Raw genomic sequence first — 24,661 nt, forward strand, 5'->3', positions numbered from 1 at the left:
GAGCTGGGGAGGCTGAACCGACACTGACCGGGGGGATATGGTGTTATCACTGCCTGGGTGCAGCTCTAAGTTCTTCTTGACACTTCGGTCCACTATACATCTTTGGTTTCATTGAACTTGTTTATTTACTCAACTGAGTCCGTTTTACATTTTTACAGCAAACGATTTTGTTTTATTTCGTAACTTCAACCCCAGTTTCAGTGGGAAATGTGAGATTTCAGCGTTGCCATCCCTAAAATGCTGCAGCTGCAGTAGCTAAGAAACTTTCTGAGGGAAACATGACGGATAATCTGACCTTTCTGTCACTTTCATGTATTAATATAAGGAAGTTTACAGTGTCATCATCGCTGCACAGATCTGAGGGTTTTGTCTCTTCACTGGACATGACAAATTGTATGTATATTCTCATTTATTGACTGGGTCTGTTTCCATTGCACTTTGTTGCATGTTGTTTTTGCCAACACAGGGAGACATCAGCGCTGTAATGTGATAGGACTACAAAAAGAGGAGATTTTCTTGTTGTGTGTTTGAATCCATACATGCATAAATGTGGGTTAGTGTGTGTCTGTGTGTGTCTTTAAGGGGTTGCCAGAGCCAAAAGGGCAACCCCCTCGTCCTCCTCAGGGGCTGAGTGGGCGGACAGTCTGCTGCAGATGGATTGCTGCTTGCCTCTGGTCACTTCATACACCTGAAATAAAGCGTATGAATTATGAAATGTGCTAATAATTTGGTTTATTTCTTTGAATTTGTTGTCTCGGTTTGAAATGTATAATGTATGTATAATAATTTGGACTGTTCTGTCTGTGTTTGTATATTTATGGCTATTGAATGGAAAATCAATTCTTATTTAAATGAAATATCAAACCATTTTTTGTTTGTGTGCATGCGAATAAATTTGGAGTGCACAAGCGTGAAAGGACTATAAATCCCATGAGGCTTCAGTATCACACCAGTGAAAAACTCTGTGCTGCTTTTATTTCAGTCCGATTTCAGTGAAAATATATTATTAAAAGATAAACATGAATTTTGAGGAATATTTGCACTTATGTTTATTAACATTTTCAGCTCTGTCACTGCATTTCACTGCGTTTATATTTGACAGCTCTTCTCAATTAAGCAAATTCAGATTCTTAATACAAAACATAATCAGCTCCTACACTCTCATGTATTAATCAAGTAAAATAATTTCTAGTCCTGTAATTATAATCCGATAAATTAACATACTGTACATTATTTTGAAGTGGATCAGTCTGTGTCATTAATACTTTTACTTTTGGATGCTATAAACATTTTTACACCGTGGTATGTCAATGTTTACTTAAAAAATAAATAAATAAATAATAATAATAGTAATAATAATGTATTGACATTAATATTAATATATTCGTATTCATATTTTTATGTAATGTCATTTATCAAATCATTATGAATTTATATAAATATTGATATTAATATCAATAACGATGTCGCCACCTAGTGGAGCATCTTATAGCAGGTTTCCTCCCGTGATGCTCTGCGTCATTGCGTCACCCGCCCGTTCTGACGAATAGCGTCATCGACGTGTCCGTTGCTCTCCTGTGATTGGTTGTTCAAATTTTAAAATTACGGTTTGAAACGCTCGTTTTGGTTGTTGAGGTTGTGTCGCGCCAGTGAAGTCGGTCGGAGGAGACGAACAAACGCCGAGTGTTTGACTTTAACGCCATTTTCGAGTGGAGACATTAATTTGGAGGTTTGTTAAAGGAAAGGACGATAAGGACGCATCGTGGTTCGGTAAGTCCGGTTTGGATTAACGCCAGTTACAGCGCTAACGTTAGCTGTGATGCTAATTTATCGATAGCGAGTTTAAAGTCTGACAAACGTCGTTGTTGTTAGTTTGTGGTTCTCATTTGTATTGATCTTGTGTTAGTGACATTATCACACATTATCATAGCAGGTTGCTAACTACTTAAAACCGAGTCTTCGTGGTGTTTTCAGACCAGTTCGATTTGGCCGAGGACAACATCTGTCCAACATGTCGTCAGGCAGCCTGGTCAAACGGGACGAGAAAGGCAGAAACATCCAGGTGGTGGTGAGATGCAGGTGAGGAGACGAGCCCTGTTTTCATGTCACCTTCGTCTGCTGCTAAATCCTCCCTCTGTGCTGACATTTAAACCTTGTGGGCTGGGTGCATCGTTAGCATGACAGCTCGTCTCAACAATGTGTGTTAGTTTAGTCAGATCCTTCCACCAAAACACTGGAAGGATCTTTAAAAACCTTAAGTGGGAAATGAAGCCTGAACAATCCTGTGTAAGTGATGTCAGACATGTTGTGTTGGCCTGTAACTGCAGGACACTTTATTGTTGTTGACCTACAGTAAAAACAGCCTTCCTGTTTTGTGTGTTTTAGTTACAGACTTAATGTAAATATCATGTTTTCTGAAAGATGTTAATCCATTAATTGTGTCATCCTTCATGAAAAAACAGGATTTTTGGGTCCAGCTTCATGTTTATGAGGATTTTCCATTTGGTCTGAACATGAACAAAAAACAAGAGGTTTGCTGCTGTTGGTCTGCAGATGTTCTTCAGGAGTCAAGTGTGACTGTACCGCGTTGTATTTTTAGGCCTTTTAACACGGTGGAGCGAAAGGCGTCTTATGGGGTCATCGACTGCGATCAAAACCGGAGGGAGGTGATCGTGAGGACAGGGGGCCTGAACGACAAAGCCTCACGAAAGACCTACACGTTTGACATGGTGAGTGGCTGCAGCAGCTCAGCAGTGCTCTGGCACTTGGTTTATACAGCTGTGATGGAGTGATGGTTCACAAAGCTCCTTTAAAGCTGCAGTTATTAATCAGATACTGGCATCTCTCCTTCCTGTTTCCTGACGCTCCGACGTGACACCACACCACCATGCGTCTTTAATAAATGACTAAAGCAGCTACTCTGTTTGATCATGACGTTGTGCAGATGAAATTTAAACTGGTTTTGTATTTGAACCCTATTTTTCCTCAGGTGTTTGGTCCAGCTGCAAAACAGATCGACGTGTACAGGAGCGTCGTTTGCCCTATTCTGGACGAAGTCATCATGGGATACAACTGCACTGTTTTTGCGTAAGTGTGATGCAGATTTTCAGTCAACAGATAGTCACATCAGCCAAACTCTGTGTCTGGGAGTTTACTGGTAAAAATGAATGATTTGAAATGAAAACTATTTTTTGCTTCAGTTATGAGTCTGTCCCCTCTCTACTGTCTTGTCCAGCTATGGTCAGACCGGAACAGGAAAGACCTTCACCATGGAGGGAGAGAGGAGTCCAGATGAGCAGTTCACATGGGAGGATGTGAGTGTTTAGTCTGGATGTAGTTTCTGGAACTGGTGTTAACAGTAGTGGAACCCATGTTGCTAATTAACAAGTTAAATGACCCGACTAACACAAACAATCAACACTTCCTCATGTTTGTGCTGTTAGGACCCTCTGGCCGGCATCATCCCCAGGACTCTGCACCAGATCTTTGAGAAGCTTTCTGAGAACGGCACCGAGTTCTCCGTCAAAGTGTCCCTGCTGGAGATCTACAACGAGGAGCTGTTTGACCTGCTCGCCCCCAGCGAGGACGTGAGCGAGCGTCTGCAGCTGTTCGACGACCCGCGCAACAAGGTGCCCATCAGCCCCGGTTGTCCCAGCGAAATAAACGTGCTGATCTCAGTAATGGTCCTGCAGAGCGCCTGCAGATGTTGGTGCATTGTGTTGACGTTTGTTTCTGTGACTCCTCTGTTCTAACTGCTGTGCCGGCTCCTGCAGCGCGGCGTGGTGGTGAAGGGTCTGGAGGAGGTGACGGTTCATAATAAAGATGAAGTTTATGAGATCCTGGAGCGAGGAGCAGCCAAAAGGAGGACTGCCTCCACGCTGATGAACGCCTACTCCAGGTACACGTGAAGTTTCCTCAGGCAGCAGCTGCTGAGCAGCATATTGAACAGAATATTTTTGTCTGTACTGTGTTGCAGCCGTTCGTTCACCAGGTGCTTATTTCACACTTACTTGTGTTTCACGTTTGTAGTCGCTCGCACTCCGTGTTCTCGGTCACCATTCACATGAAGGAGGTCACTCTGGATGGAGAGGAGCTGGTGAAGATCGGCAAACTCAATCTGGTACTAATCCTCTGTTAAACTTTAAAGTAGAACTCGGTGTATTTGTGGTACTTTTCCGTAAGTAAATACTCAAGGAAGTCTCTAGGTAATATCTCCTCAAACACAGAGTAGTAGCCTGAAGTGAAGTAATCAGAGCTGTAGAGCTGTTGATCAATAGCAGGAGGAGGATGAGATTTTCTGTAGTTTCTTTATGTAAAGACATAAATGACTGATGTTTTAAATGTCACTTCCTCTCTGGAAATGTGTGAATGTTTTTTTTTTTTTTTTTTTTTTTAAGTGTGTGAAAGCCTTTTTTTAGTTTCATCAGAAATGAATCTGCAGATAAATATTAAATGATTGTGTTGGCTAAAATAACAGCTTTTGTTGGTTCATCATTTTCGAAGTGGAACAAGGTCTAAAAATCTGAAAAAGAAAAGAACAACTTCATGTTTCCATGTGGTAAATGGGCGTAAACCTCCTCCTCTCCAGGTGGATCTCGCCGGCAGTGAGAACATCGGACGCTCTGGAGCCGTGGACAAACGAGCTCGTGAGGCGGGAAACATCAACCAGTCTCTGCTGACGCTGGGCAGAGTGATCACTGCTCTGGTGGAGAAAAGGCCTCATATCCCGTACAGGTGCACTCCCTCTTCATCTGTCCAATCACAGAGAAGAACGGAAACCCGCCTCCCCTGAATAATACAGGATATATATAGGGAGAATACCAGGTGGTGTGTTTTAGATTGTCAGTGCCCTCTGGTGGACAGACTTGGAGATGATTACACCCTTTGTAAATGACCTCAGGCTGTGTTGGGTGTTTGCATGATGCATCTTCTCATACAGGTCTCTGCGAGCTGATATGTCAGTCTATCTATAATTACTGCACATTCTTCCCACAGAGAGTCAAAGCTGACCAGAATCCTGCAGGACTCGCTGGGAGGACGAACAAAAACCTCCATCATCGCCACTGTGTCGCCTTCCTCCAGCAACCTGGAAGTATGTTCAGCTGTCTCTGTGAAAACGTGCTCATGGCCTCTTCTAGAGAGAGAAAATGGGCTTATTGTTATCCCATCTTGGTTGGTGGCTTATTATTTAGATGACTGTGATTCTTCTCTCTGTGCAGGAGACTCTGAGCACCCTCGAATATGCCAGCAGGGCCAAGAACATCATGAACAAGCCTGAGGTCAACCAGAAACTCACCAAGAGGACGCTCATCAAGGTCTGGACTTTGAGTCTAGCTTTACTTTTACTTTTCACTGCTCTTCAGAACAAATAGTTTGGTGTCAGTGTAAAATGAGCTCAGGCCCCCAAGACATTTAAGGACACGCTGACTTGGTTCTGTCTGTTCAGGAGTACACGGAGGAGATCGAGCGTCTGAAGCGAGACCTGGCTGCCACTCGAGAAAAGAACGGAGTTTACCTGTCAGCAGAAAACTACGAGTAGGTCACAAGTTTTATTAGTGTCACAGTGTGTCTTTTATAAATGAATCACCAAAATAAAGTAAAAACATCTACTGTCAGCTCTGAGCTGCAAAGGAGGAATTACAGATGTACCAGGTTTGACCATCATAGAAATATAACAGTATTTTTTTTAAATGAAGCTACATCATCACCAGCTGCATCATAGGTTGTGTGTCATGTAACAGATACGAACTGTGTGTTTGCGTTTAAGGAGTATGATGAGTCAGCTCACCAGTACTGAGGAGCAGGCGGTGGAGTACACTGACCGGATTGCTGTCATGGAGGAGGAGATCAGGAAGGTATTAGAGCCAGATGTTTCAGGGTGTGGTTTGTAAAGCCGACCTCTACGTGCTGAGCAACAAACAGTCAGACATGAGCTGCTCAACATTTAGCAGCTGAAGAGCCAGAGATTGTACCACACCCAGAGCTCAAAGTGAGGGAACACTGGGCTGAGGCTCAGTAGGGGGACTGTGTGGGACCAGCATGTTGGTCTGTGGCTGCTGCAGCTGGGAATAAGAATCTGTTTGCAGACACATCAATTTAACACTGAGTTAATGTTGTGTCCAAACTGGTTTCTGCAGGTTTTTAGATGGATCATGCAGGTTTGAGCACGTGAGACAAGCATCTAATGAAGCATGTTAGACCCGTATAGTGTTGACCTGTGGTTTATTATAGCTACTGCTCCAGGTAGTCTCACATTTTCTGCCCCTGTGCAGGTGACAGAGCTGTTTGTGGACAATAAAACCAGACTGGAGCAGTGCACTGTGGACCTGGATGAGAAGAAGCAGAGGTGAGGATTGTTGTTACATGTTGTTACACGTTGTTACAATCAGACTGCAGGTGCAGATCTGGTCTAAACTGAGGTTTTCTGTGCTGACTTGAGGCTGGAGGAGGTGAGCCGAGACCTGCGGCAGACCAAAGAGAAGCTGAGTGAGGAGGAGTTTATCTGTGCCGAGCTCAGCTCAGCCCAGGAAAATCTGTACAACACTGCTGGGCAGGTGAGGGCATGTTGACTGATGTAACACTGAGCTCCTAAACTTTCACTTAGCGACAGGATGAGCGCTTACGTTTCTATGGAATGATTGGTTTGGTTTCCCATTCAGCTGGTCTGTGGTCAAAGATTTGTGTTACTGTGGGTTTTAACTGTGGTTCTTTCCTCCCTCAGCTGCTGAGTACGGCGGACAGCAGCACCAACGACGTGTCGGGTCTCCATGACAAGCTGGACAGGAAGAACAAGGTCACACTAAATGATTGTGTCTGACTGGCAGCATCACATCAGGCTGCCCCCTCAAAAATTTAGCAATAATTTAGCTTCTTAGCTTCGTCATGTTTTGTGACCTGGATTGTCGATCGCAGGTGGAGCAGCACAACAGGCACATCCAGCAGAGTTTTGCTGAGCGGATGGAGGGAGCGTTCAGCACCATGCAGCGGTGTGTCCAACAGCAGGGGGCAAAACACTGCGACATGCTGAGCAGCTACTCACAGGCCATTGGTACGAGCTCAGAGCTGCGCCACAGTAGGAACAAACACCCTGGTGGTGCACGGGTTTTCTTTAGTGTTTGAATGTCCACCAATAAGATTTACTGTTTATACTTTGAAAATAAACAAGGCTCTGATTCCTGCTGTCAGTGAATATCCTCAGGAAGTTCAATGGCAGACTGGTTTAAAGAGAAGGCCTGTGATGGCTGAAGTTGCTACGTGTCAGGAGACAATGGCCTTTAGACGAAACAATAAAATAGAGTTTTTAACCTTCTCTCTTCCTATACAGATGGTTTGCTTGTGACGAACGAGGCGGCTCAGAAAGGAGCTCTTGGCACCTTACAGTCGGTCATGGGGTGCGTCGGGCAGCTGGTGGCGTCGGGCGTTACTCGCTGCCAGGAGAAGGTGCAGCAGGCGGTGCTCTGTGTGCAGGACAAGGAGGGTGTGCTGCAGCTGCTGGTGAGGACAGTTACACAGGAGGAGGGATTTTGAAGGATGGTGTTGACTGGGCTGCACACTATTAGAGTAGGACACATGCTGGAGATGATCAGACAATATCTCCTCCATTTCTCCCACCTTTTATCAGATTTGTCAATTCGAGGTCTAATAGATAAAGTAATACCTTTAACTTTATCGTCATGGGCTGATTTCAGTTTCTTTTGTCTGCGTGTAGGAAGAGCACCAGCAGCACATGGAGGAGGTCTTGACGGTTCAGACTCTGATGGGCTTATCGGCCATCAGGGAGCTCAGCGACACTCTGAGAGCCACAGTGGAGACGCAGCGAGCTCTGGCTGATGAGGTTAGTGCCCTTTGAACTGCTGTTTCCACTGTGTTCTTCTCATGTGACTGATCATTTAAAAGTAAAAAGTTTCTATATCATTGGTCACAGCTGACCATCAGACCTCTGCTAAACATTTGGGTCCTCATCTCTCCTTCCTGCAGGTGGAGGCGATGAAGGGGATTGGTGTGTTTTTCAGCGGCTTGGTCCAGGAGATGGCGGGGCTGCGAGAGGCCACCGTGCAGGGTCTGACCGCCCTGCAGGCTGAAAGCGACAAGCTGGAGAGCAACATCAGGCAGGCGCAGGAGAGACAGCAGAAGGTCTGTCACTTTAAGACCAAGTACTGTCACACCTACAGTTCTTCAAATTTCTCAGTGCAGGGTTCTCCCTCTGTCCAGACCGACTGAATGCAGCTCCTTTTGGAGCCAGCTTGGTGTTTTGGTGTTTCCCACCTGAAAAGAGAAAAAAACCACAAGAGACTTTGTCATTGTCCTTGTTTCACTGAGAGCAAAGGTCTCTGCTAAATCAGCCTTCAAACACTGCAGACGAAAACTCTGTAGTGGCTGAGTTGAGAGTAGTTCTCCATTGTCTCAGAGCTGGTATCCACGTGCTCAGACTCTGGGTCCATTAATTAATCAATCAGTGGTTCCACACTAAATCATTAATGTGTCTGGCTGTGTCAGAGTATGAAGCAGACCATGCAGTTCCTGCAGGACCAGCTCAGCCTGATGACTATGGAAGCCCAGAAGGACTACACTGATGTGCACTCTGCCTCCCGAGCGCTGCAGGAACCTTTACAGAGCCTCCAGGAGAACGTCAGCAGGTGAGTCTGATGTGTCAGGTGAAACGTGTGCAGACCAGAGTGGGTATCCACTGGGATGCATGACTGGTCAGATTCTCTGACTGACTGGTCCATCATGCGATGGTGTGATCCCATGATGTTTATGTTGTCACACCTGCTTATGGAAAAGTGGAGAAAGGTTTTCCAGAACGACGACACAAATCCTTTGTCACATTTAAGGTCATTTCTGTTGCAAAAGCTAAAAAGAGAAATTGAGAATTTTAATTCAGCAAATCATTATCACCACCTTCTTTTGTGTGTGTGCAGCAGTTACAGTACAATAGAGTGTCGGGCCTCAGCTCAGGCAGACCTCATCCCAGCTACCAGCTCCACCCTTGCCACCTCGCTGCGTCTGAACGCCGACGAGAGCCAGAATACCGTGGAGGAGATGACGAGCTGCTGCTCCCACCTCCACAGCTCTGTGTCCGGTACAACAGACTTCTTTAAACATTCACCCCACAGCTGTGGTTGGTTCAGTGTGTGTTACTGATGACGCTGTGCGTTTGGCTGCAGGCCTGGTGGACCGTGACCTCGAGTGGAGCTCCAGAGTCAGGGAGCATACAGACTTTAAAGTCCAGGAGCACCTCTCCCTGCTGGGGCAGGTTTCAGCTGAAGCTCAGACTCAGCAACAGGTAAAAATGGAATTTCACAGGAATTTTACTATAAAAGCTAAAAACTAAAAAATACTGCAAATGAACAGTGATGTTCACTGCTACAAATGGCCTGTTGAGATGTTGGTTCAGTCACCATGAGGAACTTACTGAAGTTTCTCTAATTTCTTCAGGTTTATTTATACCCCAGTTTGTTCGTGACCTAGTGAAACCTCAGAGCCCTGGCAGGTGGTTCTTGCTCTAACTTGTTTGGATTCTGATGCTCCGTGTCTTGCAGAGCGTGGAGGTAATGCTCAGCGAGCAGCTTAAGGCAGCTGAGGAGGAGCTGGCCAGTCGTCAGGAGGAGGTGAAGGGGGCTCTGGTGACCATGCAGGACCAGACTTCTCAGAACCGGGCTCTCATGGACCAGCAGCGGGCTGAGCTCCAGGAACACATGGAGGCGAGCCAACAGCTGGTCCATGGCTTCCTGCAGGACGAGCTGCAACAGGATGTTCCCACTGGTAAATGATTCAACTTGTCCTGTTTGTCACTGGTTTTATATTAAAATTTGTGTCTGTTGCTGATTCAGTGAAGTGTTTTCCTTTTATGGCGCCAAAATGCCATTCAGGCCGAGCCTCATGTGTTACTGAGTCACAAACCAGGTCTGCTGTTGCCTTCAGGTGTGACCCCTCAGCGGCGGGAGTTTGTGTATCCCAGGAATCTGGCGACGGTGCGGAGCCGCAGCGAGATGCTGGAGAGCCTGAGGAAAACGCAGGAGGAGCTGCAGACCGCCCTGGTGTTGGAGGAGCTGGATGAGGACGACGACGACAAACACAGCCAGGTCGGTCACATTATTCGCCGTGTGTAACTTGGTGACAGCTTCTACGTCGGCACAGTGCAGCTTGTGTTTTTACTGAATTACTCGTAAACTGGAACTTTGTTTACGCTGATTAAGAGACGGTGAGATGAAAACTCAGAAGCTGGTTGCATTAACATTAATCTTACTGCATGTTACAAATGCACAGCATCACATTTTCATCAGTGCTGTGAGATGATGGGTTTCCCTTTTCTCCATTTTCATGTTGCCCTTGTTGTCTTGCGTAGTCCTCCCTGGAGGACGAGCTGAGTAATGAAAGTTTGGCCACGGAGCCGTCCTTCATAGATGAGAACCTCGTGTTCAATGAGACCAAACGGCGTCCCTTCTTCAAGGTGAGCAGTGAAAATCTTTAACCAGTCTGGATGGTTTACATCTGCTGCTGCTGCTGAAATGGGATTTGTACAGAGGAACATCTGGCATTTGACTTCTTTCAAATGAAACCAGGAACAGTAGTTGTCAATGACATGATTATTAATGACTCGATGTTTTTGTAATGTCTCCTTTCCAGCAGAAGAAAGGTGGAAAGAAAGAGTCCAAAATCCCCACCAGGACAAAGGCTTCAGAAAGTGAGGACTCAACACCAGTGAAATCCAGAGCACCACTCCGCTGTCAGAACTAAAACTACTTATTTTTAATGATTTCTTCTTTTTACTGTGTTTTATTCTTCATAATATTAATCATCAGTTTGTCCTCTAAATGTTTTGTCTCCTGAAATCTGTCTTTGCATTTTGTTCTTAAAAAAAAAATAAAGTTTTCTGCTTATTTTATACAGTTCGTTTATTAATTCCAGAGTTCAAGTACAAACAATGTTATTGGAGTTAGACACAGTTAGTGATGTTGATCCAAGATGAGGAACCAAAACTCAATGAAACCTTTTAAAAAAAGCAACAGGATCTGTCACAATCCCACACTTTTATTAAAGTGGGTGAATAATGTGTTTCCTAAAAGCTGAAGTACAATGGGAGTCTGAACGAGCTGCATCATGTGCAACTCAAACACTGCTCTACTGTCATCACTTTCATTTAACTTGTCGCTCTGTTACATAAATAGTCTTTAGCTTTTGTCATGTCACAGGAAACCGTTTTAGATGTGCTGTAATTGACCACATATCTTTTTATACCAATGCAACTTGTTATGGAGGTGCAGTTCAAAGAGCCTCTCTGACTGGCCTCATAAACAGCTTTACCCAGAAACATCTGAGAAGTTCAGTGAAAATGTCCAGACAAGAAAAGTGCAGGGTAAATGGGAAACACTGGTTTAGTCTGTAACAATGGACTTCATTCTCTTTTTGTTTATCATGTTTGTTGTGGGAAATCCAAATCAGAAAAGCAACCAGCACAGTTAAAGTACATTACCACTGTTACTCATTCCTGTCTTCAAATAAGTGAAGTGCAGTGTTATATAAGATGCAAGTGCATAAATATCCTGTGGTGGCAACATGGGAAAGTACCAAACTTTTAACGTGATTTTCGTCATGGTGCAACCTATGAATAATTAATTCATTATGTACAGATACATGTACAGATATAAACACAACAGTCCAGAGCAACGGAGAGTGTGGAAAAGAAGTGAAGAGACGTGTGCGAGCAGGTTGGAACGGGTGGAGGAAAGTGTCAGGTGTGATGTGTGACAAAAGAGTGTCAGCAAGAATGAAAGGAAAGGTGGACAAGACAGTGGTGAGACCAGCAATGTTGTCTGGTTTAGAGACGGTGGCACTGAGACAAAGACAGGAGGCAGAGCTGGAGGTAGCAGAGCTGAAGATGTTGAGGTTCTCTCTGGGAGTGACGAGGATGGATAGGATCAGGAATGAGGACATCAGAGGGACAGCTCATGTTAGATGGTTTGGAGAAAAAGCCAGGGAAGCCAGATTGAGATGGTTTGGACATGTTCAGAGGAGGGACAGTGAATACATTGGTAAAAGGATGCTGAGGTTAGAGCTGCCAGGAAGGAGGCCTAGAGGAAGACCGAAGAGGAGGTTCTTGGATGTAGTGAAGGAGGACATGAGGATAGTTGGTGTGGGTGAGGAGGATACAGAGGATAGGGTTAAATGGAGGCAGATGATTGGCTGTGGTGACCCCTGAAGGGAGCAGCCCAAAGGAGAAGAAGTACAGACATAAACATGTACAGATATAAACACATGTATACAGACATAAATCTATAACGTTAACATTATATATAACATATACAGCTGGCCTTGCTTAAACGATTCCAAACGTTTAACCGAATATTAGGCGTCATTTCTCTCTTTCCTATTTTCAGTCTAAGTCTAATTTAATTATTGTTATTTAATTATTCTAATATTTATAATATATATAATATATAATTATTCTAAGCTTTTCCTCTTTAGAGCCAAACACATGGTAACTACGGTGCTGGGTCAACATTACTTATACTATCGGTTATCGATTTAAAAATAATCGATTTTGATCCATTCACTAACAGAAATTGTGACGTGTTGACGTCATACGCCGAGAACGTCTCTCTGTCACGTGAACGACGTGTTACGTCACAAACAACCGCTTAGCAGGAAGAGAAGGGTGTTGGCGCATTTGGTTGGGTGAGCTAGCAGTTTCGGTTTTCTGCTGTTCGGGTCGACAATCTGTCGATCCTGTTTATGTTTGCGGACATGGAGAAGCTCAGATGTGTCTGGTTCCTCACGCTGGCGCTGTTGGCGGCTCTGTCGGCGGCTCAGACTGGAGATATACCGATTTACTTTGCGATCGGAAAGAGCCTGGTGCTAACCCCGCCTAAGCCCGTGACGGGGAACATCGTGTGGAAACACGGGTTCAACCTGGTGGCTGAGTGGGAAACCGGGGTCCCTGACTATTACGGCTCCTTCAGTGGACGATCAACCCTGGACATCAAAACCGGACGGCTGGAAATCAAAAAGACGACTAAAGAGGACGAGGGCGAGTATACGGTGGAGATCGACCGCAATGTCCTGAACGTCAGATATGTCGCCAAAATCCCCAAAGAGGTGCCGATGCCCGAGGTGGTGCCTAAGCCCCTGTCGTGTTCGTCCCGCGAGGAGAACTGCACCTTTTCCTGTGAGGGAGACACCACGGGGGCTGGACAAGTCACCTACAGCTGGAAGATGGGAGAAGGAGAGTGGATGAAGGGGGAAAAGGACATCAACTTAATCAAGACTGAAGTGGAGCATATTAAAACGATCACCTGTCAGATGGAGAACGTGGCCAGTCAGAGAGAAAGTAAACCCAAGGACAACCCGTTCATCACAGAGGAGAAAGACGACAGGGTGCCGGTTGCGAGTTGGCTTGTACCCCTGATCCTGGTGATTGTTGTGGCTGGGGTCGTTGGGGCTGGGGTCAAGTTTGGGTGGTGGGAGAACATCAGGCAAAAATGGAGTCCAAATGGAGGTAACGAAAACAATATTCCTGCAGGTCATAATGGGGAGACTTTAGACCCTCTCAAGTCAAAAGAGGACAGTACGCAGTAGTAGTGGATCTCTTCTCCCATGAAAACATCCTCAGATCTGGACTCTGGTGCCTCCTGTGTGTTCATGCATATTAAAAAAACACCATCTTTGTGTAAGGACATGAGAGAGAATCAAAATGACTCAATAGTTACCACTTTTTTAAATTCGTGGTATTACAGTGGTGGAAGAAGTACTCAAGTCTTTTACAATAGTCAAAGTATGATGGTCACATTGTAAAAGTACTTTGATACAAGTAAAACGTGTGCATTTAATGCAAAGTACCAAAATATTAACATCTGTATGTATTTAAACAATCTGAGATCATCAGTTTCTTGTTGCAGCTGGTACAAACTAGTTTATTTATGAATTATACTCTGTCCTTGTGTCTGAGGAGCAGCCACTGAATCAGACATTTACATCAATTGGAGGAGGAGGATTCACTGACGGGAGAAGGCTCAAGGAAAAGAAGAAGTTGATTCAAGAACAGAGTGGGATCAAATGAAACTTTACATTTGTACCAAATCACAATACTATGTTAAATGTACCTGACTAACTTCCACTACTGCAATTATCAAAACAGGAAAGTTGCTGAAAGTGCTAGATTTCATTTCATTTGCTGAAGCATGAACTTGTAAGCACTTCAGATTGAGACATAACTGGACTGCTGTGGTCTTACCCAGCTTTTGCAGAGCCAGACAATGGGCTGTATAGGGAATGTACTTGTTTTAATGAACGCGAGAAGACTGCTCATCCTTTGTCAAATATGTCAGATATGACCTCAAGTATGTCAAGTTTTGAGACTGTATCATATTTTTTATGCACTGGCTTCTGTCCTTAATTTTGTATTTTACTATTCGCCTTCAGTGTGGTTTGTGTCCTTTGTTCATTTTACTGAGGGTCAGCCTCGCTCTTTGCTTATTGTATATTTATTGTATGAATTCTCGAAACAATTGACATGTAAGCAACCCTCTTTTAGATGCAATAAATTAACGTCACACGTTCTTTAATTAACACAGACTCCAGGTTTGTTTTTTAATGAAAGAAATGGCCGCGGGAGGGGCGGGAAGCGAAGCCGGAAGTGGGTGCGGATGTCTCTCACGCCGTTCTTCCTCTTTGGCTGCGATGCTAATGCACAGAACCGACCGCCTGGGATGGATTTAGAAGAAGCTTTTCAGGTGGTCGGTGAGTTTGGACCCTACCAGAGGCGGGTGGTGGCTCTTCTCGTCCTGACGCAGGTGAGTAAATGTGAGTTCGTTTGTTTTATATGAGAAACAAGAAGCACGGCACGTTCTTGTGCGTTAGCGCTACGTGGCTTAGACGCTTTGGTTTTGGTTGTGGATCCATAAAAATAAGACAATAAACTAATTTTAAACCGTAGCCATGAATAGTTTGGTGCTGAAACTTCTCAACGTCTGAGCTGTCACCGCTCACTTATAAGGTAGCTGTGCATTATTAGCGTTATCCCGGAATTGACGAGTCGACACCAGACTTCCTTCAAAAATTGATAAAGTTATTTTGTCCTGTTTTATTGACTAGGTTACAAGTGATGAAGTCCATATACCAATACTTACTAGAAACCAATTTTAACTGTTCTCCAGTCCGGCTCACCAGACAAAGCTTATTTAACCATATATTGATCATATTGAAGCTCTTTTTCCCGCGTCGCCAATTGACTAAAATAACCTCCGCCATTCTTAAACACGTCGAGTTTGTTTACATTTATTGAAAGGAATTCACTTATAGGCATTTAAATCATGCGCCGAATTTGTTGCAATAACTCAGGTATATTTAAATAGTCATACGTTATTACCCACTCAGCATGTATCATCACTATTATCAGATCTAATAGCAAAATGTCCGCATTTTTAAATCAAGTTCGTCAAAGTGTAACGTGGATCAGCTAATCCTGGCTAGCTAGCTTGTAGTGTTCACAAAGCTAACCCAGATAGAAGTTACAATCATATATATTTTTTTTACATGATATGACTTTAATATCCTTTAAATGTGTTTAATTTGTTTATCTTATTTCTTGTCCATCACTATTTTACAGATTTAACTAACTACCATCTAATTTAATGCTTTATACTGTCAGCGTGTTCGTTTATCTGAATTAGTGGAGGAGAGGTTAATTGATCTTAAAAGTATTTAATTGAAATTCCAAAGCTTGTACAAGGACCAACTTCCTGATCAGAAAATCACAGTCTGCAAGCAGTTAGCTGTAACCAACTTCACAGGAAGAAAGATGCTGAACAAAGGACAAACATGACATTATAAGGCTGCCAAAAATCACATCTCATTGGTTGACTACAGGTGGGGAGGGCTTTGGTTTAGACTTTCACCTTCCCTTGTTGGTGCCCTGGGTTGGTCCCAACCCCTCAGCACTTTGCCATCCTCTTCTTCTTATCTTCTTGTCCAGTGCTGCTCCTCATCCTACAAAACATTCCTACAAACCATCTTGTGACAACAGTCCCTTTGCCTGACCCCTGTTCATGGTAACTCATCCTTGAAGTTTTTATGATTTTCCCATCCCTTAGTACGCTTTGCCTTTCCCTCTGTGACACTGTATCATAAGAGGCCTCTCTTCCTGCAGGCCGGCCTTATCTACAGCATCATGCATACACTCTGTAGAAACTGTTCCTGTGTCCCTTCTCTCCCTTTGTCCTTTCTCTCCCTGTGACCTTTCCCTGAGCACCACACATATGTTAGTGATTACAAAGTTAGGGGGTTAACCCATCATCAAGTTATTCACATTTGATTTCCATGCATTCTATGGCATTGTACAACACACAGGTAAACATAGTATTTAGTTAATCACTCTCCCAAACTACTTATGTGGATAACTATAAGTGTAAGTACCAATGTAGGTGTATGTGTGTGTGTGTGTGTTGTAGTGTACATGTGGGTATATGTGTGACCGTAAGTGCGTGTGTGTGTGTGTAAGTGTATGTGTTAGACTCCTTCACATCTGATTGCTTCTTCACACAGTGGGGCAAGGTTTGTAACCCTAGATCCCCACAATTTGGCCTTACAATTCTTTGTAACCATATATAAACGTTTATAAGAGTAATGATATAATAAATGAAAGAAGTAAATATGTAAATTTATTTCCCAATATTATAAGTGAAATTAGTAAGATTTTATTTCCAAACAGTTATAAATGAAGTTAGTAAGTGTATAAAATTTATTTCCCAACAATACCCGTTTAGTTTTTGATGTTTAACATTTTCCTGTACAGGTTTTAGACACTATTAATTTACAGAAAAAGTCTTTTCAACTTGTTCAGCTCCAGTTTACTTTTTGCATTAATCATCCTGAGGCTGATTCATTAGAGGTTCATTTGCCCTAAACTGGGCAAATCTCTTACAAAGGGCAACATATGGTTGCCAGGTTTGAAAACCAAACATTTTAGACCAGACCTTGCAATATCTGTACTGTCATTAGTGTGTCAGCAAGATGAAGTTGTTGTGTGTTTCAGGTGTACATGGCTTGTCAGTCCATGCTGATTGTTCTGGTTGGGTCCACACCAGAGTACCAGGTAGAGCAGCAGGATGGCGCCGCATTCAGCCTGCAGGAGCTCCCCCAGCACGTCACCTTTACAGAGGACATCGACTCCATAGTGACAGAGGTGAAGGAGCCATATATGTTTTCATTTATACCCAGCCACTCCTCATTGTGTGCTCTTTTGCGTCGCCGCACCTTAATTACACAAATCCAGCTCTGAAAGACAGTAAGTGGTTTCTGTCGACCTCTCTGTTCCTCAGTGGTTTCTCATCAAGCAGCAGGCCTATAAGGTCAGCCTAGCTGGGTCGCTGTTCTTTGTCGGGCTTCTGGTCGGGAACATTGTCTTTGGGCCCCTCTCTGACAAGATCGGGAGGAGACCCGTCTACTTAACAAGTGAGGAAAGCCCCAGCCCGCTGTTAGACAGATGTTTCTTACTGAAAGCTTCTTACTGAGGCTGTATGTCTCGTTTTGCTAACCAATTTAAAAATGTTTTAAATTAGAATTTTAGAAGAAAATTTTCTAACAATCCCCTTTAATCATCTCTTTACATGTCACATCTGTTTCTGGTCTTCTTCTCTTATCCTCTCCCTCCCCAGGTATGTTTCTTGAGGTGGTCTTTGGGTATGTGACCGCCTTTGCCCCCAGCTACGAGGTCTTCGCTGTGTCTCGTCTTCTGGTGGGGCTGATGAACGGGGCCATTGGCCTGGTCTGCTTTGTCTTCACGCAGGAATATGTGGGCAAGTCCTACTGGGCCATGACTGGTACAGAAAACAGAAAACAGTCCTCACTTCAGGCAGTGTCTTGGTTTTTACATGCTGCCGAATTACTGATAATCAGATGTTTTGGATGTTTTTTTTTTTTTGAGGTACATTGGCCAGTATGACTTTTGCGGTTGGCATCACCCTTTTTGGAGCTCTGGGCTACTTTATCCAGCCATGGAGGAGCTTGGCCACAGCAGCCAACTCATCTGGCATCTTGTTTTTCCTGCTGTCTGTGTGAGTACAATTAGAGAGCAAAATCATGGCCTGCAGCCAGGTAAAAGTAAAAACAAAAAATATCTTGGGAGGTTTTGGAGGCATTGCTTTTACTTACAGGGTCCTAAAACACACGAGAAACCTAAGAAAGAAAGAAAGAAATTTATGATGTTTTGCCCAAGTATAGGACCAGCCCGCATGCCTTACTGTTAATTTTGAGAAAAAGACGTTTTCATGGTGTGAATATGTTAATGTGTAGGCCTTGAATATAATACAGCCTCCACTTTTTCAACCTGAATATCCAGAAAGAGCAGTTTTATTTCACACGGTGATCTGTCTCCTCCTTCCTGCAGAACTCTGCCAGAGTCTCCTCGCTGGCTGTATTCTCAGGGTCAGACGAAGAGAGCTGAAGAGGTAAATATGTGGGAAAAGTACCTTGTCTGAAGAACTGCTGACGTCCGTCATGAGTTTAAGCATCAAAAATACTTTGTATTTATCAGAATTACTAATATTACTTGTGGTAGAATGTAGTTTATCTGAAATATGTTCCCCAAATGTAATTCAATGCCACTTCTTCTTTTTGGGTTTCCTGCCATCTATATTACCCTAGTTCTCTACAGCGTGATATCACCTACTGCTGCTGAGGCTGATGGAGACATAGCTGTGGTTGTGACTACAGCAAAGAGCTTTTGACTGTTTATAATGGGTGTTGTAGCTGCTGTGTTCACAAACTCCTGATTTGTTGGTGATGCATTTTTTCATATGTGATAAAACTTTGCCGGTTCAAATCATCTTGTGTGTAACTGCAGTCACAGATCAGCAGGCAGAGCAGCTGCACGCTGTCCCAGCAGGGCATATGCATAATGTGTATATATGCATAAAGTGTCATCGTCATCATTTCTCCTTTCTGTGTGTGTGTGTGTGTGTGTGTGTGTGTGTGTGTGTGTGTGTGTGTGTGTGTGTGTGTGTGTGTGTGTGTGTGTGTGTGTGTGTGTGTGTGTGTGTGTGTGTGTGTGTGTGTGTGTGTGTGTGTGTGTGTGTGTGTGTGTGTGTGTGTGTGTTTTAGCACTGGGCTGCACCAACACACTAACTGTTCCTGTGGATTAAAAGTATTCTCAGCCTGACCCTTCAGGGGCTCCGTAGTTGTGTTGGAGCAGAGTTAACGTAGAGCTAATACTCCTCTGCATATTTCCCGTTTGCTGTTTCCTTCACCCAAAAAGCAGAACATGATCTTCTGTCCTAAACATTTATAGAATATGATTCAACCGGCCGATTAACCGCATTAGCAGTACATTAACTAATTTCAGTCTTAAAGGTGCATTACCCGTCTTAGTAACTGAACTGTGTTGTGCTGCCGTGTTCTGATTGGAGGTTCTGCGCTACATGGCAGTCAGGAACGGCAACTCCGCCAACAACCTGATTCTGCAGAGAGTCGGTGCCAAGAAAGCTGGTAACCATGACAACGGGGGCGCGGGGGTCCAGCAGTTGGTCATCCACCCCGTCCTCCGTCTGAGGACCATGGTGCTCATGTATGTCTGGTGAGTATCACACCACAGAAGAAGAACTAAACACGCTGCTGCTGTGGCCACGAGTCATGCTCACAGGTTCAGAGCCTGCTGCTGCCATGGACCACTTTAGAACCATCACTACTACTACTTCTACTACTACAGTACTAGTACTGCAATACATCTGTGTCTTTTGTTCGTACCACTTTTATCAGTACTAGCAGAGCTGCAAATACAATAGCTGATAATGCAAAAGCTACTTCTGCAGCTTTTAGATGACACCTGCTTTCATTTCTGCTGCACTTATTTTAGATTCATCTGCAGTTTACATGAAATCCTGTGGTACTTCCTGCAGGCCACATGAGCAGCGTGTCATTTTTATAAACTTTTGCAGTTTTCTCTTATTGAGTGTATCACACATGTAATGTGTCAGCCATGAGCTTTAACAAAGACAATGGTCTACGTGTTTTCACACCTGATTTGCAACAGAAATGATAGAAAACAGTCGCAGCTGCAGGCTGTGCAGGGTGTACGTCTGGAAGCAGAGGAGAAGTGCCTCAGGGTTTCCAGTAATAGCTGTGTGTTGCAGGTACGCATGTAGCCTGGTGTACTATGGTCTGACTCTGGGAGCCAGTGAGATGTCCGGGAACCGCTACGTCAATGTAGCCATGTATGGCCTGGTCGAACTGCCCGCATACCCGCTCTGCATGTACTTCATCAACAAACACTGGTGGGGAACACTCACGCACACACACACACACACACACACACAATAACACAATAACACAATAACACACTCAGTTTAGATCAGAAACCTGACACTCTATACCTGCTCAGTGTTTGATCTCTGTGCATGGAGAATGCATGACGAGTATTCAGATATCTTATTACTTATTTAAACTAGTTGAGGTTGTACTTTGTGCAGTCGCAGGTGTCTTTGCCCAAATCCAGGGCAGGGTTAATAATTTACCATGAAGCACTGCAATGTCCGAATCTGTGTGTGAGCTAATAAAAGAGCTGTCATTCAGGTATTACTGTAACATTCTGCCCGTTGTAATGAGCTGATTTGGTAACTCAGTGTTTCAGTTCAGTTAGAACCAGTGTCGTTATTGTCAGCCTGAGGCCGACAGCTCTGTGAGGTTGTTTCGTGTCTTGTTGTGCAGGGCTGGGAGGAGGAAAAGCATGGCCAGCTTCCTGTGCCTGGCTGGCTCCGCCTGCCTCTGCACCATGCTCATTCCTGAAAACACAGGTGAGACTCTTACACAGAAGAATATACCTGCCTGGGCAGAACTGCAGTGCACTTCATTGTGCATGGTAATGACACCAACCACAGCAGGTGTGAAGTGCTCAGTGATTCACCTGATGAGCATGTAAAGGAAGGAAGTTGAGTGCAGGGCTGGTGGTAGAGGGTGGTTTCACCAGGGTGTCTGCTACTTGCCCTCAGATGTGTAGATTCTCACAGAATCACAGAGAGTCTAGTGAGAGTGTGGTTTTTTTTTTTTTTTTTTTACTTCCTTACTAGTTCATAACAAAAGTCCCTCACATGTTCTCAGCATTATGTTTTGTGTTGACTCACAAAGACTGGAGGAACAGATGCGTCATGTCTCTTTGTGTTTGCAGGGAGTTTGCTGAGTGTCACGTCGTTGGCACTGCTGGGGAAACTGATGGTCAGCGCGGCGTTCAACATCGTCTACATCTACACGTCTGAACTCTACCCGACGGTCATCAGGTGAACGAGCCACAGCCTGCGCGTTGAATCGTTCTCACGCCTCACGCTGAACGGGCCGTTTCTGACCATTTCCTGATGGTTTGTGCTGTGTTGCAGGAACGCTGCTCTGGGAGTGTGTTCCATGTCTTGCAGAGTTGGAGGGATTCTCGCACCGTTTGTTCCTTCTATGGTAAATGTGTCTGTAGCTCATCAATAAAACTGTAACCTGCGTGTTACTGACGCCAAAGGGGCGATCGGTTCTCTGTCACCTCTAATAGAAGCCGGAAGGAATAGATAGTTCTGTTCTACTAAATAGGAAATGCTGTAATGCGACTTTAAAATGATTATTTTAGAAAGAAAACCTCGAGGCTGGTTTTTGCTTTCTCACAGCACCTCCTTCACTGAGGTGCAGAGTTTCCAGTGAGAGCTGAGATAAGTGGTTAATCCCAACACGTCTCATTCACAGGTGTTTAGTCAAGATTAAGACTTTGAAGCTGTTAGGTAAATTCTTTTAACAAATAGACTCAGAGGATCATATAGAAGTTTTACTTGCAAGGAGCAACAGTCACACAGCACCTTTGTACAGCATGAGGGTCACTGGCATCAGTTTTCATGGTAACTACAAAAGGGAGGTGATCTCTCACAGAAAGACATCTGGGCCCTTATCAAATAGTCAAGGTTAGAGCAAACTGTGCTTTATATTAAAATTATATTTCCACCATACACAATAGGCCCCATTCAGAAGTGCTTCAGTTCTACTAAAGTAAGGTGGATCAGGTCACAGGAGGGTCAACATTTTAATTTCTCTAACAGAAGCTCAATTATTGAACCAGCTCTTTTTATTCCTGAGTTACACACACGCTCGCTCTGAACTCAGTCTGAATCCATCTCTTAGAAAGACACGAACATTTAAACTAGAAGTGAAATACGTAATACTACACGTATGAGGTGACTGCACATGTGATGAACGATCGAAACCTGTGACCTTTCACCTCAATTAACCCAGATGAGCAGCAGAACACAAACATGTAGTGACGCCTAGTGGTGGTGTGGGTGACTTTAACCAAAGGGGCTTTGGCAGCGAAACCAGAGGCCCAGCAACAGGCTGAAACCAGGCGGAAAGTCTAAAGTGCAGCAGAGTTCAAGAGGGACAAACATTCTTTTTATGAAGAAATTTCCCACTTTGTATTTATAGACCTTTGAATTGGGAAACTCACAGATGTTATATTTTTACTGAATGAAAGTGGAAAGTTAAACTAGCTAGACCGGTAGTTTCATTATTTATATATAAATAGCATCATGCAGCCTTAGCAAGTCTTCACTTTGCAGTGCAACAGATTCTCTTGTGACACATTACATTTCTAACTTTTGTTCAAGTATTCAGTAGTTAAGTATTATCCATAACGTAACACACTATACACAAGTTTGAAAGTGCATATCAGGTCCGAGCCCAAGTGTAGATTCACCCACTAATCGTGTGTGTGTGTGTGTTGCAGCGGGCTCTCCACAACTCCGTACCCTTCACTGTGTTCTGTCTGAGCGGCCTGTCTGCAGGCTGCCTGGGCCTCCTGCTGCCTGAAACCCTGAACCAACCCGCAGCGGAGACTCTGGAGGAGCTCGGCAGTCCGACCCGCAGCCGAGTGCTGGAGAACAAGGTGACACAACACCTGTTCAAAGTTCACCTGAGCTGTATTAATGTTGTGAAGACTGGTTCCTTAAAATCCACTGATCCATTTTCTAACTGTGCAGAGAGCTCATGAGATGCACGTGAGCTTTTAAATGAAAAGCCGGAGAGAAATCAGGCGGGTTTGGTCACAGAAAAGAGACCAGTTACCTTTATCAGCAGCAGTGATTTAAATCAGTGTCATGTCTTACTGTTTATGTCCCCAGGCTCTTTTATATGAAGACGAAGAAGCCAAATATTCATCAAACCACAACTGAAGCCAGCAGCATCGTCTTCATCACCTGACCAGCTCAGAGCAGCGAGGCAGACTACACCTCATTCCCCATGGGAATTAAAGCGGTGACCTGTCCTTTTAATTAAGACTGATCACCAGATTCACTTCTACCTGTGTGAACTATGACATTTGAGGGAGGGGCCCAGATTCTAACCAGCACTTTGCCTTGGATAACCCAGTGGATCCTCCACCTTCCTTTAACATTCATGGTGTTGGTGCCTTATTTGGACAGACGGGAAATATTACCTGACATTCCAGAGGGAAGTTGCTGTGAAGGGAAAATCGAACTTGATGCTTGTTGTGATGGAAAAGCAGACGGGTTTAGAGGTCGTCAGAACAGAAGAGTGTTTCCTCAACTCTGACATTTGCAGAGAGGAGTTTTCCATCATGACGAAGCAGCAGGATACAAACTGCACCTCCTTAGTTCAATCATGCTGATATTCCTGTAATAGAGTTTGGTTTGTGGACCAGTGCTGTTGGACTCGGGATCAATCGGCAGCAGGGCACCAGAACGTGTTGAGGGCGCTCGTGGAGCTTTTAGCTGGAGTTGTATTTTATTTCATTCATTATTTTTTCTGTGTATGAGCCTTTAACAGACGATGGTACGTGTTCAGACCTGTGACACTGCTGATCCATTATGAGACCGTGGTCCAGGATATAGTGTTCATTTCTGTGCAGCAGGTTTGACGTGTCAGAGTTTGAGCTCAGGTGATTTTATTGGATGGGCAGAAATGTGTTTTTTTTTGTTTTTTTAAAAAGCTATGGTGGCTTTACTGGTTTTAGGTGCACAAAGAGATGAAAAAGCTGCATGCATTTTCTGTTTTAGTGTGGTCTGCAGAGAACTCTCAGGTCAGTTTACATTTTTTCTGCTTTTAGAGGCAGATTCTCATGGACAGCAGGTAGAAACAATTTTAAGTGTTTTTACTTTCTCCATTACCAAGCGTGTGTGTGTGTGTGTGTGTTTACACAGCAGCCACTACAGCTGAAATCTATTTTCCAAACAAACCTATAACCTGTAAAACTGAGATGAACATAGTCTGTAAAACTCAAACCATCATGAGCGACGTGTTGTTCTCAGAGCTTCAGGAGGCTCATGAGACGATATCAAGGCTCTAATTTGTTATGTTGCAGTTAGAAATGGGTGCTGTGTTCCCATGTGTTTGTGTTCCCGTGGTGTGTGTTGGTGGAACGAATGTTTGGACAGGAGTGTGCGGATCTTGTTGAGCGCTGGGGGGAGGTGGGGGACGATGCGGGTGAGGCGAGCGGATGTTGAGGTACGGACGTGTGGTTGGAGTTGTTGATCATGGTAGTTGCCAATAAAGCTGTTCTACAGTTTTATCCCATTTGTGTTGTTTGTTGAGCATCATAACTAAGAGGATTCATAAATCAATAACTTGATAACAGGCTCGAAGTTAACCACAGGCACTAATGATGAACTGTCAATCAATCAAAGCATCT

The 24,661-nt window shown here is 44.1% G+C and overlaps 3 protein-coding genes across 5 annotated transcripts; all 3 read left to right on the forward strand.

Moving 5' to 3' along the window:
- The first annotated feature begins 1,616 nt into the window (after positions 1-1,616).
- kif11 (kinesin family member 11) lies at positions 1,617-10,888 on the forward strand. Of its 2 annotated transcripts, none has more exons than XM_026310141.1 (27): positions 1,617-1,770; positions 1,975-2,079; positions 2,600-2,729; positions 2,990-3,087; positions 3,236-3,314; positions 3,444-3,629; positions 3,774-3,898; positions 4,030-4,120; positions 4,589-4,734; positions 4,996-5,092; positions 5,220-5,315; positions 5,447-5,535; positions 5,768-5,855; positions 6,273-6,346; positions 6,440-6,554; positions 6,722-6,793; positions 6,913-7,048; positions 7,325-7,494; positions 7,709-7,834; positions 7,978-8,133; positions 8,497-8,636; positions 8,922-9,082; positions 9,168-9,286; positions 9,543-9,765; positions 9,925-10,085; positions 10,349-10,453; positions 10,630-10,888. In XM_026310141.1, exons 2-27 carry the CDS (start codon positions 2,012-2,014, stop codon positions 10,738-10,740), a joined length of 3,162 nt encoding a protein of 1,053 aa, XP_026165926.1. In that variant the 5' UTR covers positions 1,617-1,770; positions 1,975-2,011; the 3' UTR covers positions 10,741-10,888. The 2 variants fall into 2 exon arrangements, with proteins under 2 accessions (XP_026165926.1, XP_026165927.1); XM_026310142.1 differs by having other exon boundaries at positions 10,633-10,888.
- Positions 10,889-12,624: 1,736 nt separating this feature from the next.
- Positions 12,625-14,568, forward strand: LOC113131398 (uncharacterized). The gene has a single exon (XM_026308570.1). The coding sequence runs from the start codon at positions 12,736-12,738 to the stop codon at positions 13,576-13,578; it is 843 nt and encodes a 280-aa protein (XP_026164355.1). The 5' UTR covers positions 12,625-12,735; the 3' UTR covers positions 13,579-14,568.
- Positions 14,569-14,672: 104 nt separating this feature from the next.
- slc22a15 (solute carrier family 22 member 15) lies at positions 14,673-24,661 on the forward strand. 2 transcript variants are annotated; one of them, XM_026310178.1, is made up of 13 exons: positions 14,673-14,792; positions 17,033-17,182; positions 17,319-17,451; positions 17,655-17,819; positions 17,924-18,053; positions 18,386-18,446; positions 19,404-19,570; positions 20,127-20,267; positions 20,701-20,786; positions 21,158-21,266; positions 21,363-21,435; positions 22,742-22,900; positions 23,136-24,661. In XM_026310178.1, the coding sequence occupies exons 1-13, from the start codon at positions 14,709-14,711 to the stop codon at positions 23,184-23,186; spliced, it is 1,509 nt and encodes a 502-aa protein (XP_026165963.1). In that variant the 5' UTR covers positions 14,673-14,708; the 3' UTR covers positions 23,187-24,661. The 2 variants fall into 2 exon arrangements, with proteins under 2 accessions (XP_026165963.1, XP_026165964.1); XM_026310179.1 differs by having other exon boundaries at positions 14,679-14,802.

This window comes from Mastacembelus armatus, chromosome 15 (assembly GCF_900324485.2).
Source record: "Mastacembelus armatus chromosome 15, fMasArm1.2, whole genome shotgun sequence".
Lineage (NCBI taxonomy): Eukaryota > Metazoa > Chordata > Actinopteri > Synbranchiformes > Mastacembelidae > Mastacembelus > Mastacembelus armatus.

Coding starts and splice junctions, on each gene's coding strand:
- kif11 (XM_026310141.1), top strand. CDS start 2,012: ATGTCGTCAGGCAGCCTGGTCAAACGGGACGAGAAAGGCAGAAACATC. Junction 9,766..9,924: donor GCAACAGGATGTTCCCACTG/GTAAATGATTCA, acceptor TGTTGCCTTCAG/GTGTGACCCCTCAGCGGCGG. Junction 10,454..10,629: donor AACGGCGTCCCTTCTTCAAG/GTGAGCAGTGAA, acceptor TCTCCTTTCCAG/CAGAAGAAAGGTGGAAAGAA.
- LOC113131398 (XM_026308570.1), top strand. CDS start 12,736: ATGTTTGCGGACATGGAGAAGCTCAGATGTGTCTGGTTCCTCACGCTG.
- slc22a15 (XM_026310178.1), top strand. CDS start 14,709: ATGGATTTAGAAGAAGCTTTTCAGGTGGTCGGTGAGTTTGGACCCTAC. Junction 17,452..17,654: donor GAGACCCGTCTACTTAACAA/GTGAGGAAAGCC, acceptor CTCCCTCCCCAG/GTATGTTTCTTGAGGTGGTC. Junction 21,436..22,741: donor CACCGTTTGTTCCTTCTATG/GTAAATGTGTCT, acceptor TGTGTGTTGCAG/CGGGCTCTCCACAACTCCGT.